The sequence below is a fragment of the Podarcis cretensis genome (genome assembly GCF_951804945.1).
Source record: "Podarcis cretensis genome assembly, chromosome: 13".
NCBI classification, from domain to species: domain Eukaryota; kingdom Metazoa; phylum Chordata; class Lepidosauria; order Squamata; family Lacertidae; genus Podarcis; species Podarcis cretensis.
Genome location: NC_137182.1, coordinates 32,123,149 through 32,140,361, shown reverse-complemented (window position 1 = coordinate 32,140,361; position 17,213 = coordinate 32,123,149). Strand labels below are relative to the sequence as shown.

General features: G+C 39.9%; 3 protein-coding genes across 3 annotated transcripts; 1 reads left to right on the top strand and 2 right to left on the bottom strand.

The window, feature by feature from the left end:
• Positions 1-992: 992 nt before the first annotated feature.
• On the bottom strand, positions 993-1,931 carry LOC307200185 (olfactory receptor 2G3-like; the record flags this gene model as incomplete). The annotated part of the gene is made up of 1 exon (XM_079948603.1): positions 993-1,931. One exon carries the CDS (start codon positions 1,929-1,931, stop codon positions 993-995), a length of 939 nt encoding a protein of 312 aa, XP_079804729.1.
• Positions 1,932-7,321: 5,390 nt separating this feature from the next.
• On the bottom strand, positions 7,322-8,269 carry LOC307201538 (olfactory receptor 6M1-like; the record flags this gene model as incomplete). The annotated part of the gene is made up of 1 exon (XM_079950811.1): positions 7,322-8,269. One exon carries the CDS (start codon positions 8,267-8,269, stop codon positions 7,322-7,324), a length of 948 nt encoding a protein of 315 aa, XP_079806937.1.
• Positions 8,270-14,124: 5,855 nt separating this feature from the next.
• On the top strand, positions 14,125-16,893 carry LOC307200163 (olfactory receptor 6M1-like; the record flags this gene model as incomplete). The annotated part of the gene is made up of 2 exons (XM_079948577.1): positions 14,125-14,183; positions 15,919-16,893. The coding sequence occupies exon 2, from the start codon at positions 15,943-15,945 to the stop codon at positions 16,891-16,893; it is 951 nt and encodes a 316-aa protein (XP_079804703.1). The 5' UTR covers positions 14,125-14,183; positions 15,919-15,942.
• Positions 16,894-17,213: the final 320 nt, after the last annotated feature.

Genomic DNA, 17,213 nt, shown 5'->3' with positions numbered 1-17,213 from the left:
CAAGCAGAAACAGCCATTCACTGATGAAAAACACAGTTTCTTTTCCCTCACATGGTTTTAGATTAAGGTAGGTACAGCGAAAGAGCCAAGCAGTAGAAGCAAAGACCCAATGAAATCCATGAACTCGATAAAGCTGATGTCAATGTACGCGAGGTGTAGCAAAGGGGCACTGTCACAGTAAGGCAACCTCACTTTCAGCACTGTTGACAAGAACAAAGACAAGAACCCACCGATCCAAGAGCCAATCTGCATACTGACACAAACTTTCCCAGTCATGAGAGTGGGGTTGGCAATTGATCTGAATATAACATGCATTAGACAGATGGGGTGTGTGTGTGTTTCTTTGCTTTTTTATCATTCTGAATAATTTGATGTCATCAGAAAACATGACCACCTCACTGTTCATTCCTCCTTCCAGGTTATTAATGAACAAGTTTAAAAGCATATGTCCCCGTATAGATCCTTGGAAAATCATACTTCATACATCCTTTCAAGATAGCCTCTCTTTATCCCATGACTGCTAAGTATTCTCAGGAGTCTTTGAATGTTTAGCTATGCAACGCGGACTATATCACTCCTGTCCACATTTTATTGATGCTCTCAATTACCTCTAAATTGTCACTTAGACAAATATGCATAAAAGTTCAACTTATTAAAAGACTTCTCATTCTCATAAAAGTCTTCTCCTGTATGCATGCATACAATTTTCAGAAGCCAATGGTGTCTAAAGTAACATTTTAGCCATAATAATTGAACCAGATAATTAATATTAGTGCTCATTGAACCATCCTCTACCTCAGAGCCCAGGAATTTAGGAATCCACTAGCCTTGATTAATTTAGCATATCCTTCATTGTTTCTACATTATTGCAGGCCCTGGACATTCTAAAGCACGAGATGCCTTATAATGAAATTCTTGTTTGGACTATAAGAAATTTAATGCATATTTTAAAATACAGTACCATTGATGAACACTGTTCCAATACATTTCTATTATGTCTTGGTCAATACATTCCTTCCCAAAGCTCTCTTTAATGCCTCTTTGACTTCCTTGTTCCTGAAACTATATATAATGGGATTTAGCAAAGGATTGATTACTGCATAAAATACAGAAATCAGTTTATCATTCTCAGGGGAGTAAAACGATTTTGGCTTCATGTACATGAAAATTCCTGTGCCATAATAAATGGTCACTACTGTTAGATGGGAAGAGCATGTGGAAAAAGCTTTGTGTCTACCACTAGTAGTATTTATTCTGATGATAGCAGCAATGATGTAGCCGTAGGACACCAGAACCAGGATAAAGGGCAGCATTAATGTGCCTGTACCCCCTATCAACATCAGAAGTTCCACTAAAGAGGTATCAGTACAGATCATGTGCAGCAGAACGGGGAGCTCACAGAAAATATGATTAATAACATAGGGTGCACAAAGAGGGGGCAAAGATAAGTAGAGTGGAACCACAGAGACTAGAAAACTGATGGTCCAAGATGCTGCTGCAGTCTTCACACAAAAACGGTAGCTCATTATTGTGGTGTAACGTAAGGGATGACACACTGCTGCATAGCGGTCAAATGCCATCACTGCTAGAAGGAGACATTCTGCGGCTCCCATAAGGAGGGAAATATGGGTTTGCAGTATGCACAAGTGATACAATATTGTTTTCTTGGTGGATATCAGGTTGGCCAACATTTTGGGGACTACAGCAGTGGTGTAGCAAAGGTTCAGAAATGCCAAGTGTTGAAGGAAAAAATACATGGGAGTATGCAGATGGGGATCTGCTGTGGCCAAGCAAATTATACTAATGTTCCCAAGAAGGGTTGCAGCATATAGAAAGAAGAAGATTGCAAAGAGTAAAGGTTCCATTTTTGGATGATTAGAAAAACCCAAAAGTATGATTTCCCAACCTTCTGTATCATTTGTTGGTCTCATAATGCCCCATCAATTCCAACTATTGGGAGGGGGGAACCTGGAAGAAGAGCAGACAAAACTACCTTTTAGAACGTGAGAATATAGATGTATCATAATATATCCTAAACCTAAATCCTGCATCTAAAGTATCATTCAGTAAATGCAATATAAACTTTATGCAATATTGTTGCATAACTTCTTTAGGCATATCTCCATCAGTTTGTCAAGTCAAGTTTTAGTTTTCAGTTTTATGCTGTTTTGCATATTCTATGTCTGGAAAAGATCAGTAAGGTTGTTTTCCTCCTGATGTAACTTCTTTTTTATGAAAAAATTATAAAATTGTGATCTATGCAACAATTACTATATAATATAGGGGGGAACAGTTCTTTGATCATACAGGTACTAGAAATTTAGCAGATATAAAAGCAGAGCAGAGCTGGGAAGAAATAGAGACAAATTAAAAAAGTTACATTTTTAAAAACCAAGTTATTTTGAGCAACGATAGTACAGGTTGGCTTTCAGATATTGTTGAATTAAACTTCCCACCAGCAAATAGTCAGTATTGGTGGGCACTGTAGCCCAACAATATCTGGAAGGCAACTCATTTATGATTTAGAAATTTTATTTTAATAGTTTTTCTAATCTTATTTATTGTTTTTTGTTATATGCCTTAATAATTTAAATATTGTTCAATTCCTTACTTGCATGCATCCTAATCATAACAATAGAAATAAATCTCATTATGTTCACTTTTCCCCATCTGAGTATAAATAGGATTCCTTCTTCTCTTCCTCCCTCCTTGATTAAGAGAAGTTAACAGAGGTCAACAGAAGCAGGGGTTTCTTCCCATGGAGGTAGATATCAGATTATATCCTTAAACTAGTTTTCTTTGCATATACTCAATGCAGACTAGGTTAGGTGGGTGACTGGGCAGACAGGCTGGGAGCTGTAAAATAAAATGATAAAAAATGAACATATAACTAACCCAATGAAGTCCAATAAATCTACAAAAATCTGCAGTATTATCACAATTCAACATGACTGGTAAAAGCAGCATCAAGCTGGCCAGTCGATGCTTATGTTTGCCCACCACACTCGTCTTACAGTTTACATGTTTCTCTTGCCTAGCAAAGCTTACCATATTTGTTTGAAACTACAAGCTCCTCTCCAACACAGACAAAAAGAGATGTGCTTATACCAATATATTAATATTCCTTTCTTTCTAGTATACATTCCATTATCTCCATGCCACTTTTGCTCCATTCACTTGTAACCTCAATTTTTGTTATTTTTTTTTAATTCTAAGAGTTTTATTGAGAAGAAATCCCATGGATTTCAATGTAATTTCCAGGAGTTAGGGGAGGGGACAGGAGAGAGAAAAGGCTAATTGAAACGCTCTCCTTATAATACCTTAACCTACCTTAATCCTAATATGTACATCGATTGCTCATTACCCATGTTACATTGACAATAATGCTGGTGTTTAAATTCACTGACAAATGGAAGCATTGTGACCCGTACTTTGAAGGTGTATAAATGACACTCTTACTGCCATGCAAATTTTCTATTGAGATGTGATGTTAATAATAAAGAATGGAGATGAAATATAGGAGTAGGGTGTAGGAAATGAACCAGAACTGAGTTCTCAAACAAGCAAAGTCTTTTAAGAGCATAAAAAAATGAAAGAGCCCTCCTGAATCAGACTTAAAAACATAATAAAACATTTAAATACACTTCTCTATAAAGGATTAAAAGGGACGCAGGTGGCGCTGTGGGTTAAAGCCTCAGCACCTAGGACTTGCCGATCGAAAGGTCGGCGGTTCGAATCCCTGCGGCGGGGTGCGCTCCCGCTGCTCGGTCCCAGCGCCTGCCAACCTAGCAGTTCGAAAGCACCTCCGGGTGCAAGTAGATAAATAGGGACCGCTTACCAGCGGGAAGGTAAATGGCGTTTCCGTGTGCAGCTCTGGCTTGCCAGAGCAGCGATGTCACGCTGGCCACGTGACCCGGAAGTGTCTCCGGACAGCGCTGGCCCCTGGCCTCTTAAGTGAGATGGGCGCACAACCCCAGAGTCTGTCAAGACTGGCCCGTACGGGCAGGGGTACCTTTACCTTTTATAAAGGATTACCTTCAGATGGATTGGGAGTTGAATAACTCCATACCCTGCAACATTTCGCCAATGAAAATAGATACATCCTAAGGAAAAGTGGGACATTCCGGGATTGAATCAGAAACCGAAGCGGCTTCTCTAAATCAAGGATGTCCCTGGAAAATAGGGACACATGGAGGGTCTGACATTTACATTCCCAGAGTACAGTTCCCCTCTCTTCTGGAGATTCAATAGTTGTAAAAAATGGTAACCAGCCAGGAAGATTCCTTCAGTTCCACCTACCTCCAAGCACAGTACAGGTAGTCTCATTGAAATACATTAGACATAAGTTGTGCCATTGATTCCATAAGTACCTTCTTCTGGAACCAACTCATAGTGTGTTTAATTCCTATTGTGTTTGGTCTTAAGGAGATAAGCTGAATACTATGATTAAGTATGAATAAGTATGAACTTGTATACAGTTCATGCTACATGAATGCAGAAGAGGATAATTAAAAAAAAACTTACATATTTACTTTTATCTTCTATATGATGGCTTTATTAGCAGTTAAAAAATCTCAAGGCTCCAATTAACTTTGCACGTCTTACTTTCTACTATGAACCCCCCCCCCCAATTTATTTTTTTTACAGGATTATGGGACATTAAAATGGTCAACCTTTAAAGAGATTTCTAGGGCCATATTATATTGTTACAGATCTGGAGAAGCAGACTTGGGGAGCAAAGGATCCCATAACTGCTAGAGTTAGGGAATGTTAGAAATTAGTATATGGCAGAATTTAGTTAATGTCTGGAGTATGAAAGGGAAGGTGCCAGACTAAACAAAAAAAAAAAAATCACATGGGAATAAGTGCCATTAAGCTATAATTACTGGACAATGACCATCCATTGACCTTCTGCCTTAGCTCTGGCTAAATAGAAGAGTTGGGAGGGGACAGTTACAGGAGGCACGATGCCACACAGGAAAAATGTGCCCTTCTGGAAAAATAAAAGAGGTCTAGATAAGTGGGGTGAGTAAATAGAGGTTGGAGAAAAAGAGGGAGGACCCCACAAGCTGCTGGGAAGACAAGAACCATCTTGGTGGGATGGCTGAAGGCAGGTTGGGAGAGAGGCATGGAGATGCCTGGGAATCCAATGCTGGGCTACAGTGAAGGAAAGGCTCCACCTGAAATGTAAATGTTGTAAATTCTCTCCAAACCCAGGTGTAAGTATTTCTACAATAAACCATATTTCTTATAGATTTTAGTCTCCACTATGCCTTGATTTCCCAGATACAACCCTGTTTGAGCACATGGAACCCCCTGGAATCTTGCTACCACTTGGCAGAGATTGGAGCAGGGGTTGGCACACAGACTTTTTTTTTTTTTAAAAAAAAAAATCATTTCTAGATGTCTGGGAAAATCAGGACATATGGCAGCCCTACAACCAACTGATCAGCAGTGCCTGCAAAGCCTTTTTTGTCCAAGTCCCACCTATAGCTGCCCCTCAGCTGTTGTCACATATGACTTCACATGCAGGACAGCTGGGTGTGGCTTGAATGAAATGGCCTTACAAATAGGAAGCCCCAGTCTTCCAGATTAGGTCCTCAGGCTGATAGTTCTCCTTTTCTGCTGTAGAGAGTTGCTGGAACTGGAGGGTGGGGCCTGGGTCTGCATCTTTTCTGGAAATGCTAGGTGCCAAAGTGCAGCAGGTGTGGTCATGTTGAGTTAGTAACCACAGAAGGCCATGCCTCTAGCATTGACATTAGGCAGGGCCACCCCAGAGGCAACATTCAGTCTTACAGTCTCAAAGATCAATGCTGAATGTTGGAAGAATTTGAACTTTGTGAATTTCAATATGAGAAAACTCCATTCACCCTTCCCAAATTAATGAATCAGGTGGATTTTGCACTTCTCCCAACTTTGTGACAGTGTTCTCAGCTCATGTAAAATGTGTAAGTGCATTATCAAATGTTCATTTTAAATTATTTTTAGAAAGATACATTTTGTGAGAAAAATACATTTGTTAAATGCTAAACTTAATATTTTGACATAGATTTATTTATATATGTAAGCATCATTACACTCTAATGCAGAATTGAATTAATATATGCAATGGTGATACAGACTAGACATATACTGATCCAACCACCCCTCGTTACACATCCCTACTGTGTCTGAACAAAGCTCTGAAACCAGAGCATAGAGTTCCATGTAATTAATATAGTCATAGTTGATTTATTTATAAACCACATATTCTACAAATACATCTGTGCTTGAAGCAGTTCACAAAAATATTTAAATATCGGAGCAGATTTTGTTGCTGGCATCCTTCTGTCTCAGGAAGACAATGTAAAAATACATATGTTGTAGAGACTAATATGGGAGAGACATGTTTCGTTGTAGCTGGGGTAGAGGAAGAAGCACATTTACAAAACATAATAATACCTCATGACACAAAATAATAATGATGATGATAATTAATATTAAATAAAAATAACAGTTCATTTAACATACATGAAAATTTAAGAGTGCAAAGTTCAACAAGTCAAGTAGTTTCACATCCAAATGCACCATCAAAACTGATGGCATCAGTGCCGAGTAACCTCCTACCTTTTATTTACGCCTGATCCTCAAAGTCCAGAAAGTAACTTCAGACTTAATCTGGAAATCCCTTATAAAGACTCTTATGGCTGGAGTATGGGGAAAAGCAAGCAGAAACAGCCATTCACTGATGAAAAACACGGTTTCTTTTCCCTCACAGTTCTTCTAGAAGAAGTTACATTATGAAGGCTCTTGGAGTGTGGGGCAAAACATGTGAAACCAAAGTATCCCCCTTCCCCTCATATTCACACCATACATTTAAAGTGAATTGCTTTCCCTCAAAGAATCCTGGGAGCTGTAAGTCACTCCTCACAGAACTACAACTCCCAGCACCTTTAACAAACAACAGTTTGCCTGTTTTGCTCTATTACCAAAGGGGCACTTGGGGGGAAGGATCTACTTAAGAAGGGGGAGGATCCAGCTGCAAGGAGCAGAGGAACAGGAATAGGAGGACCTGGCAGTATATCAGTCTCCCCTGGACCATAGCTGGTTGAAGAGCTTGGTCATGAATAAGGGCGTAGTGCTACAACTGAAAAGACTCTCACTCTCTGTTCACAACCCGCATAACCTCAGATGGTTTCTCTGTAGATTAGTGTAGGAGAAGGCAATTCTCCACAGTCATAAAACCCAGTCAATATGCACTATGGACAATACAATCTGTGCTGTTATATTGAAAATGTGAACTTTCATGTAAGGTGTATATTCTGAAGGTGTATATAGTACATTAGTTATATTTTATTCTGGAGGTTAGCCTCTTTAGGACATCTTTTAACACCTCTTTCATTTGTTCATTCCTTAGACTAAAGATGAAAGGGTTCAATAAAGGTGTCATGATGCCAGAGAAAATGGCTAATGCTTTGTTCATGCTCATGGTGTCACTCTGGGATGGCCTGACATAAACAAAGATGGAGATTCCATAGCCCATGGAGACAACAGTGAAGTGGGATGCACAGGTGGCAAAGGCCTTCTCCCTTCCCTTTGCAGAAGGAATTTTGAGGATGGTACTGATTATGTAGACATAAGAGACAGCAGTGAATGAGAGAGAGCCAAGCAGTAGAAGCAAAGACCCAATGAAATCTATGAACTCGATAAAGCTGATGTCAATGCAGGCGAGGTGTAGCAAAGGGGCACTGTCACAGAAGTAGTGATTAATGACATTAGGTCCACAGTAAGGCAACCTCACTTTCAGCACTGTTGACAAGAACACAGACAAGAACCCACCAATCCAAGAACCAATCAGCATATTGACACAAACTTTCCCAGTCATGAGAGTGGGGTACCTAAGCGGGTAGCAGATGGCCATGTAGCGGTCAAAGGACATAGCAGCAAAAAGGATGAACTCTGTAGAACCCATGAAGAAGTAGAAGTATGACTGAGCAAAGCAACCACCAAACGAAATAGTTTTTCTTTCAGCCAGGAGATTGGCTAACATTTTAGGCACGACGCAAGTTGTCATGAGTATCTCAATTAAGGACAAGTTGCTGAGGAAGAAATACATAGGGGAGTGAAGGCGATGATCAGTGCAGATGAGTACAATGATGAGTGCATTCCCCAGCACTGTCACCAGGTAAATGAGAAGGAAAACTATGAAGAGGATGATCTCCACATTTGGTTCATACATAAATCCAAGCAGAAGAAATTCACTGACATTTGTCACATTCTCTATTTCCATGTTATGGCATCCTGAATGAAGGAAGGAGGGGAAGGGATGATAATCAATACTAGCATTGTAAACTCAATTGCTAAGAATAAATAGAAGACCCATATTCCACACAGAGTTATATTACATAAACAAGTGGCATAATGAAAAGCAAATGATAGTTGTATTGTATGTATTACTTGATCTTGCTTTGTAAGGATGGGATCATGTTTTCTGTTTCTGCAAAGCATGTAAATGTAAAGACTGAAGTGATGAAACATATTTTGCCCTCCTTATTACCCGATAACAAAAGTGTTTTTGTGTATTATTTTTTTTTGTCTGTGTATGTGTATGTGTGTGTGTGTGTGTGTGTGTGCAATGTATCATATATGTAGAAGATATTAACAAGCTAGAATATAAATACTATTAAAGGATTGAAATATGTCTAAAATACTGGGTTGCAAGTGAATGAAAATTTACTTATGAGTAAGCGTCACAATAGGTTGTACTACAAGTAATCATAGCTAAAGTTGTTATGCATATGACATTAAGTTTTCTATTCCAGACTATAGTGTAATAGCTTTTATTGCACAATATTTTAGTAATAAGTAAATTATCAGAGTAAAAAAAGAGATAGAAAAGTATCAGTTTGGCAACAGGTAGGTTTCTTTGAAAATCAATTTAGTTTATATCCAATTTATTTATTTCATAAAATTTATACATCACTTGATTGTAAAAACAAACAAACCTCAAGGTGATTTACAAAATTTATTGCTATCATACAAAAATTCTTGTTTCAAAACGTTGAGCTCCTCAAATTTCATTTTACTCCTATCTACAAAATCATCTTAACTGCATTATCATCTGCATTTTCTAGAAAACAATATCCCAGTTTAGAATGTCTGTAAGCATTCAGTTGATAAATGGTTGGTACATGTGTATATTGTGAGAGTGAGCAAAGTGAGGTATCGCAATTATCTTACCTTGCAAACACTCAAGTGTTCTTCTATATGCATAGGAAAGATCACTGGTAAGATTTCTAGGTGTATGTCAACGTCAGATAATGTGTCCAGAATAATGCCTCTCATCTGCAGAGTTGTTGGTTTTTATTACTGCAAACTGCATGTGGTTCCTGAATGTAACTACACTTCCAAATTTATCAAAAATAAGGTCGACACCAAAGTAATAACAAATTTTCCCGCTGCAGATTTTAAAGAATGAAAGCAAATTCAAATTGTTAATAAAAACACCCCAAAACAATTGACCCCTACACAAAAGAGAGAGAATAACACAGCCCTTCTGAAGATGAAATAGTTTTCCTGCCCCAGTCTATTATAAGTACTGTTGGATTCTGTTATTTCAAACTTTATGCTGTTTCACCTTTTCCTTAGGGAATGTTGCTTGCTACCCCTGACAACATCCCCAGGGAAAAGGGGAATGGAAGAATATTTGTGTATATATGCACCCAGGACAAATATAAATTTGAGAAGATGATGCCGACAACATTTCATCACATGACTAAAAATAAACCTTTTGGTTTTCTTTAAAGAAGTGAACAAACATTGCAGAATCACTTTAACAAGAGTGAGGGACTTCACAGCTGACAATGCATATTTGGCTGTGAGCTGGGAGGAAATAGGCCTGGAGAACGGTTCATGAAGTATGGCTATGAGGTGAAGAACTTCATCAGCCTGGACAAGAAGACCCTGACCTGACAGTAGCCGAGGTGCCCAAGGGGGAATGGGAGTGTGAATGCAATGCCACGCTGACCTGGAAAGGCTACTTAGAGGAGGAATGCATGGAGTCATTTAAGAAACTCATGGACTATGGCAAGACAGCCAGAGGTGAAGGTGACCAGGAAGGCTAACTATGAAGGTTTGAAGACCTTCCTTTGCCAAGCCCACAGCTTCTACACCTAGGGGATTGATGCCAACTGGGTGGAGGATGGGGAGATCTGACAGGAGGGCACCTTCTGTGGAGTGGTCACACACAACTCAGAAAGGACCTACTACACTTTGCTTGGCATCAAGACATACTCCAAGGAGAGGGACCACTACTTGTGCCATGTGGAGCATGACAGCCTAAAGGAGCCTCAGGACATGGTTCAGGCTCTCCCACCCAGCAGCGGAGCAAGCCGATTGGGTGCCCGGGGTGGCGTGCTTGCCCTGCACCCAGGGGCGGGACCAGCTGCCCATGGGAGCAGGACCAGCTACCCATGGGAGCAGGACCAGCTGCCCGCAGGGGGGGGAGGCAAGCCAGGGCAAAATGCTCCATAGGGCCTCCAAGGAATTGGCCTGCCTCCTCCCACTCAGCCGCCCTACAGCTGAGGGGAAGGCAGGAGGCAGGCCCTTTAGGGCAGCGTGGAGCCTGCAGGCGCCCAAGCCACCATGTCACTCCTAGGAAAGACGCGTGGCTTGGGCATGCTGCAGGCCCCGTGATAAGTGCCGCCCAGCATTTTGTCACCCCCTCAGTGGTGACACCCTGGGCTGACTGCCCCCACTGCCCCCTTCCTCTGCCACTGCTCCCACCACCACCCTCACAAAAATGATTCACCTCTTGTGTTAATAGAAAATATTACAGTAGGCATGAACATAAGAATTTCAGCAGAACTTAATTATCAGGAGACTAATTAATACGACCCACATTTTAAATATGAATCCAGTTGTGTGTTTCCACAGGGAACTAATGAGTCAGGGAATGTGGGTTAAGCACTTCTTGGAATTTTTTTTAAAGTTTTTTGGGGGGATACAATTCTTTGCCTTTCATTATTTTGAAATTAGGTAGAAAATATATCTTGGGAATAATGAAAGCATTGACACTCCTGGGTAAGATGGCAAAGAAAGAAATACAGTTTTGCAACTAATTAGTTATTAGAAGTTGTTAGAAATGTTTATCTATGGAATTAAACAGTATTACTCTACAATAGAGGGCATTTGGCATTAATACTTACACATGTAAACTTGTACTAATCAGCAACATAATTTTTCTGGTTGACATTTCTGATTAGCCAAAGCAGCCATTTAGTATCTTGTTCATGTATCAATCTACATAAATCCACTTGGAAGGTACTTTGACACAATGCTTCCTGCATGAACCTATAGTGGAATGGAATAGTGGGTGGGATAATTCTAAAATAATTTCGACATAGAGAAAAGGACAGTTCTAAATATAATTTTGAACAGCTTAATCTGTTCAATGCTGATTTTATTCTATATAAAATATAGGACAGTAAAGCATTAATATTAATAATATATGTATTTTATTATTATTATTATTATTATTATTATTATTATTATTATTATTATTAACTCCACCCATCTGGCTGGGTTTTCCCTGCCACTCTGGTTGGCTCCCGACAGAATATCAAGCATTAAAAACATCTCTAAATAGGGTTGTCTTCAGATGTCTTCTAAAAGTCAGATAACTGTTTATTTCCTTGACATCTGATGGGAGGGCATTCCACAGGGTGGGCGTCACTATCGAGAAGGCCCTCTGTACTCAGTAGCACAGCAATATTGGCTAAACTACTTCATTTACATATAATACACTCAGAGCATTCTGACTTAGCTCCTTCCTCTTTCTCATCAGGCAGCAAAGAGAAAGAGACAAAGGATAATAGTCCTACATTCCGGAACACAGCAATATAAACATCCTGTCTCTGTCACTTCCCACTATGTGGAATGAAAACATACACCGTCATGTGATAAAAAAAACAATCCCATGACTGCAACATGGGGCAAGAATCCTAACAGTAACTAGGGACTACATGCAAGCAGAAACAGACTTCTGATTGTGTGTTGGGACAGGGAATTTTGCAGACAAATGGGTGTTGCATGCTAGAGCTGTGCACAAAAATTTCAATCCGCCCTGAAGCTCTTGTCTATACCCTTCCTGCTCCAAGATTAGACTGATTTGCCTTGGTCTAGTCTGGAGTCCACCCACCTCACCCCAAATCCATCCCCAAAGCCATTTGGGTTACGTTAAAGGATTGTTTTTTGTTTTGTTTTGTTTTGTTTTGTTTTGTTTTGTTTTGTTTTGTTTTGTTTTGTTTTGTTTTGTTTTTTGTTTTGTTTTGTTTTGTTTTGTTTTGTTTTGTTTTGTTTTGTTTTGTTTTGTTTTGTTTTGTTTTTACAACCATATAAAAAAGCCAGGAGGAAATCTACCAACGCTGTGCAGGATCTGATTCTATCACTTAGCAGCTGTCCAATTCTAAATGGTGCTGCTCCTTCATGAGGAGCTTCCTTGCATGCAAAAGAATCTGCTTGCAAAGAGCTAAAACTCCATCATGAGGTCTGTGTAACTCAGATGAAATGAGCATTCACATTTTATAATGTGGGAGCCCTTTACAGGATCGCGCGTGGTGCTACAGTTCTCAGGTAACTATCTAGTAGAGAGGGAGCTGGCCTGTCTCTCAGTGTTATTATTTGGAGGTTCATGCCCAGCCTCAGTAGTCATTTTTCATTGCTCAGAGGTGGGGGCCAGTCCCATTTATAATTAGGAGGTGGAGCCAACAGTAGCCAGGCAGTTGGCTCAGGAGATTCACCCTCCCTACCCTCCCTTTTTTTAATGTTTTCTTGTTTGCAAGTTAACTTTTTATTCCTGTTTAGCGGGCGCTGCTACAGTCTTTGACTGGTTGCTGTTGAAGGACTGGGAAGAAATTTTCCTGCATTGGCAGGCTTTGTCTTTGCCGTAGCAATTCGTCACAACTTTGGTGGTTATGGCCTTGGGTAGAATTCCCTTAGTCTTTTCTTCCCTATAATGGTGGGGGGATGAAGTGGTGACTCACCCCCCTGTGGTGGCGATTCCAGGGCCCCCCTCTTAAAGGGGTTATATATATGGGTTTCACTGGCCATACACTGAAAGGTTGTCAGTGAACTACCCTGCGTGCGGGGATATGGGCTTGGCTGCCTGCTACACTTACATCTCACAGAGCACGCCCATATCCCATTTACCCTGATGAGCCCCAGTTCCCCCTGGCTGGGGGGCTGGGAGGGATACACGCCCAAGGCCTAAGCCAAGGTCTTCCTACATTCGGAAGTTTAATAAAGCTGTGGCCTGATGTTTAATTCCATAATGTCAGAGTCTTTATTCCTTTCTTATGATCCCTGGGGGCTGGGGGCTGCAGCACCTGGTCACACAATGATACCTTCTGAATGCTGATGATGCCTTAGACTCAGGAGACCCCATTCTTGCCACTAGCTCCCTATCTTGGTCACCCTTGGTCAGCATTGATGGCCTTGCTATGCTTCCCACTTCATAACTCTAGTCTAGAATATTTTGAAGTATGCATCGTACCCCCCAGCATCGCCCCAAGAGTAATATCTATACTAACTGGGCCTCCAAGGACTTTTTTTTATTAATTACTTTGTTTATTTATTCAGGTTGTGTGGGGGTTGAATAGACATCTTTTGATGCATATAGAGAGACAGGAAGAAGGGCTGAGGTTGCCATTTTCCTTGCGATTGCAGAACTAATTGTAAAGTCAAATAGGTTAGTTTTTCAAAACACTTGGTGTTGGAACCAGTCTTTTAGCAAGGTGCTCTAGTGCTTTATGGAGGTCAGAACAGACTTTACTCTTAGCAGGATTCATCGCTAGACACATGGGGTTTTAGATTGCTAGTGGATAAAAAATACGGTATGTTAAATCTAGATGAACTTTAGTGCTCCTTTCCACACAGAACTCATGGATTTATGCCACTTAACTGTCCATGTTTTAACAAGAAATGCAGACATGCTAAATTCTAGACTTATTTTATTGTCCTTTTTACTGTGTGCTTAACTTGTTCATATATCTGTTATTACAGAACCTATAGGAAACACTTAACACGTATGATTTTCCTTACAAGAACTAGTCCATGATGGTCTGGCAGTAGCCATCATACTGAAAACAATTTTATTTTTCTTCTTTGATGGACATGTAAGCATGGATAACTCAGTCAACAAGAAAGTGAGTAATTACAAAAATCTATCATCTATCTCTATCTCTCTATCTCTCTATCTCTCTATCTGATGTTCATACCAGCATATGAGGTGATATAGCTCAATGGCAGACCACATGATTTCCATATAAATAGTCTAAGATTCATTCTCTGGCAGACTGCCATCATGTAGACAAGTAGTTGGAGGTAAAGCCCATCAAAATTACTGGGCTTCCCTGTCTCCCAACTAAATAAATGTAAGAGGCACTAGCATCCTGAGGTGTGTGGTTGATGTCTTAACATAGATATCAGAAGGAAAGGTTTGGTTGATCGAAATGGTAGCTGCCCATCCTTCTTCATGTAACTCACATGTTACTACTGCCTGTTTATTTGAGGTTAGGGAGATATCTGGATTGGAAGAACACACTGCAAAAGTAAAGAGGTTTCCAAAGGAAGTTAATGCTTTTCTCAAATTTTGGGAGCCTCTGCAGTGTGTATCCTAGTGTGTCCTGTGTCCTAGTGTGTAATTTTATACCCACTTAACAGCAAGCAAACCCTGATATTAAAAACTTATAGCACAAATATATGAAATTTGCCCTCTCTAACCTTATATGTACAAATGCTGCTAGTGCATATACACATATATTAGGACATTATGTTACACTGTTTCATATGCAGCAGGTAAGTTAGTGTTGGAGCAACATTATAAACTGGAACTCTGTGTGCATTAAGCACTTGTTGTCCAGACCCTTTCATTATCCATATCACAATAAATAGAGAAATAATAGTACACAGGATCAAATGCACAAACAGAGAAATTTGATGACTAGTTTACTAATTAAGCTTGATTTAATGTGCACGTGTACATTTATACAAGTAATGTACAATTAAGGCCAGCTAGCACACATATAAACTCCTCACCCAATATTCACATCTCTAATGAGTGACTTTCATGTTTAAACATATTGCCACAGGAAAAAAAAAATGTATGCCCTAGCATCACCCCAGTGCAATGTTTTCCAAATGACATTTCCAGCTACTCATCATCAATTAAGCACCAATTAAATGTAGATCAATGAAGCAATGTGTATGTTTGTATGAACAAGGTATTTTTGACTATTAACTGAATGTATACACTAACTATAATATCTGGAAGTTTGGTGATTAGTGTTGGACTTGGACAAGGGAGATCTGCATTTAAATTCCTGTTCAGCCACAAAGCTTATTGTGTGGCATTGAGGCAAGTAACCATTTTACAGCCTAATCTATGTCTAAAGGTGACTGTGAAGATAAAGGGGGCGGGGATGTTCATCACCTTGAGCTCTTTGGAGAAAAGACAAAATATACATTTAATAATAGGATCATTCTGTGACATTATGTCTCTTATGAGTGACTCAAGACATTCCTAAATGTTATAAGCAACTGAGGAATATACTTCTGGGAACCAATCATAAGATAAGGTAGGGATGGGGAACAACTGACCCCCCCATTGTTGTTGGACTACAGTTCCCATTATCCCTGACTATTGGTTATGATGGGCATGGCTACTGGATGTTGGAGTGAAACTTCTGGAAAGCCAGAGGTTCTCCATCCTTAAGCTATTTATTTTCTCTCATACAGCAAAGCAGGAAAAAGCCAGTAAAAGTCAGGTCCAGGAAATCAGTCAGCTGGCTGTCCTGCAAAATGGTGGCAGTCTGGAGACTTCTGAGATGTAGCACTGTGGTTCCGATACCATTTGTAACAAGATGCTTTCTCTTTATCTAGGTGGAGAGATAAATATGATGAAACATGGAAAGGAAGAATGCAACACATGTAACTGAGTTCATCCTAACTGGTTTTCCAAATCCTTGGGAGATAGAGATCCTCCTCTTTCTGATATTCTTCATCATTCTGATGGCAACAATGATTGGGAACACCATAATCATAACTCTTATAATAATTGATTACCGCCTACATTCCCCCATGTATTTCTTCCTCTGCAACTTGTCTGTCATTGAAATTTTTGCAACTCTGACAGTGGTGCCCAAAATGATGCAGAACTTCCTACTGGAAAAGAAATCCATCTCTTTCTATGGGTGCCTGGGTCAGTCATATTTCTATTTCTTATTTGGCACCTCTGAATATGTTCTACTGGCTATGATGTCCTATGATCGATATGCAGCTATATGCTACCCACTTCGCTACAGCACAATCATGAGTGGGAAGGTTTGTGTCAATCTTGTTGTAGGTTCCTGGATGAGTGGATTCTTCTCCATACTTGTTCCCACGGTGATGAAGTTAGGCTTGCCTTACTGTGGCCCTAATGTGATCAATCACTTTTTCTGTGACAGTGCCCCTTTGCTCCACTTAGCCTGTACTGACATCAGCCTTGTGGAATTTATTGACTTCCTTGTCTCACTTCCCATTCTTCTGGGTTCTCTTTTACTGACACTCATCTCTTACTTTTATATTATAAACACCATTCTCAGGATTCCTTCTGCCACAGGAAGGCAGAAGGCATTCTCAACTTGTGCCTCCCATTTCACCGTGGTTACAATTGGCTATGGCACCTCTGTCTTCATTTATGTTAGGCCGTCCCAAGCCAATTCTATGAGCGTCAACAAAATTGCCTCTCTGGTCACAACTGCAGTGACACCCTTGCTCAACCCCATTATCTTTACATTTAGAAACCAGAAAGTCCAGGAAGTTTTTAGGGACTCAGTTAACAAGTACATAAAGAAAAGAAAAGAAGGAGATTGAAAAGGGCTGTAAATTTACATTTATTCCACCCACACCCCTTAATTTTCTTCATGGTGATAATTGTAGGATACAAGGTTCTCACTTTAATCCCCCCACCCGGGTAGCCTTGTGGTGTAGTTTAGGTTGAGAAAAAGTAAATGGCCTGAGGCTGCCCAATGTGCTTTATGACCGATTGTGGATTTTACCCAAGTTTCTTCTTCATCACAGCATCCTAGACTTTACGACAAACAAAACATATTTAAAATTATTATTAAAAATGTTCTAAATTTGTATGTCTATATTCTCTCAAATTTGTTTTTAGATGTTCTGTAGAATCTGTA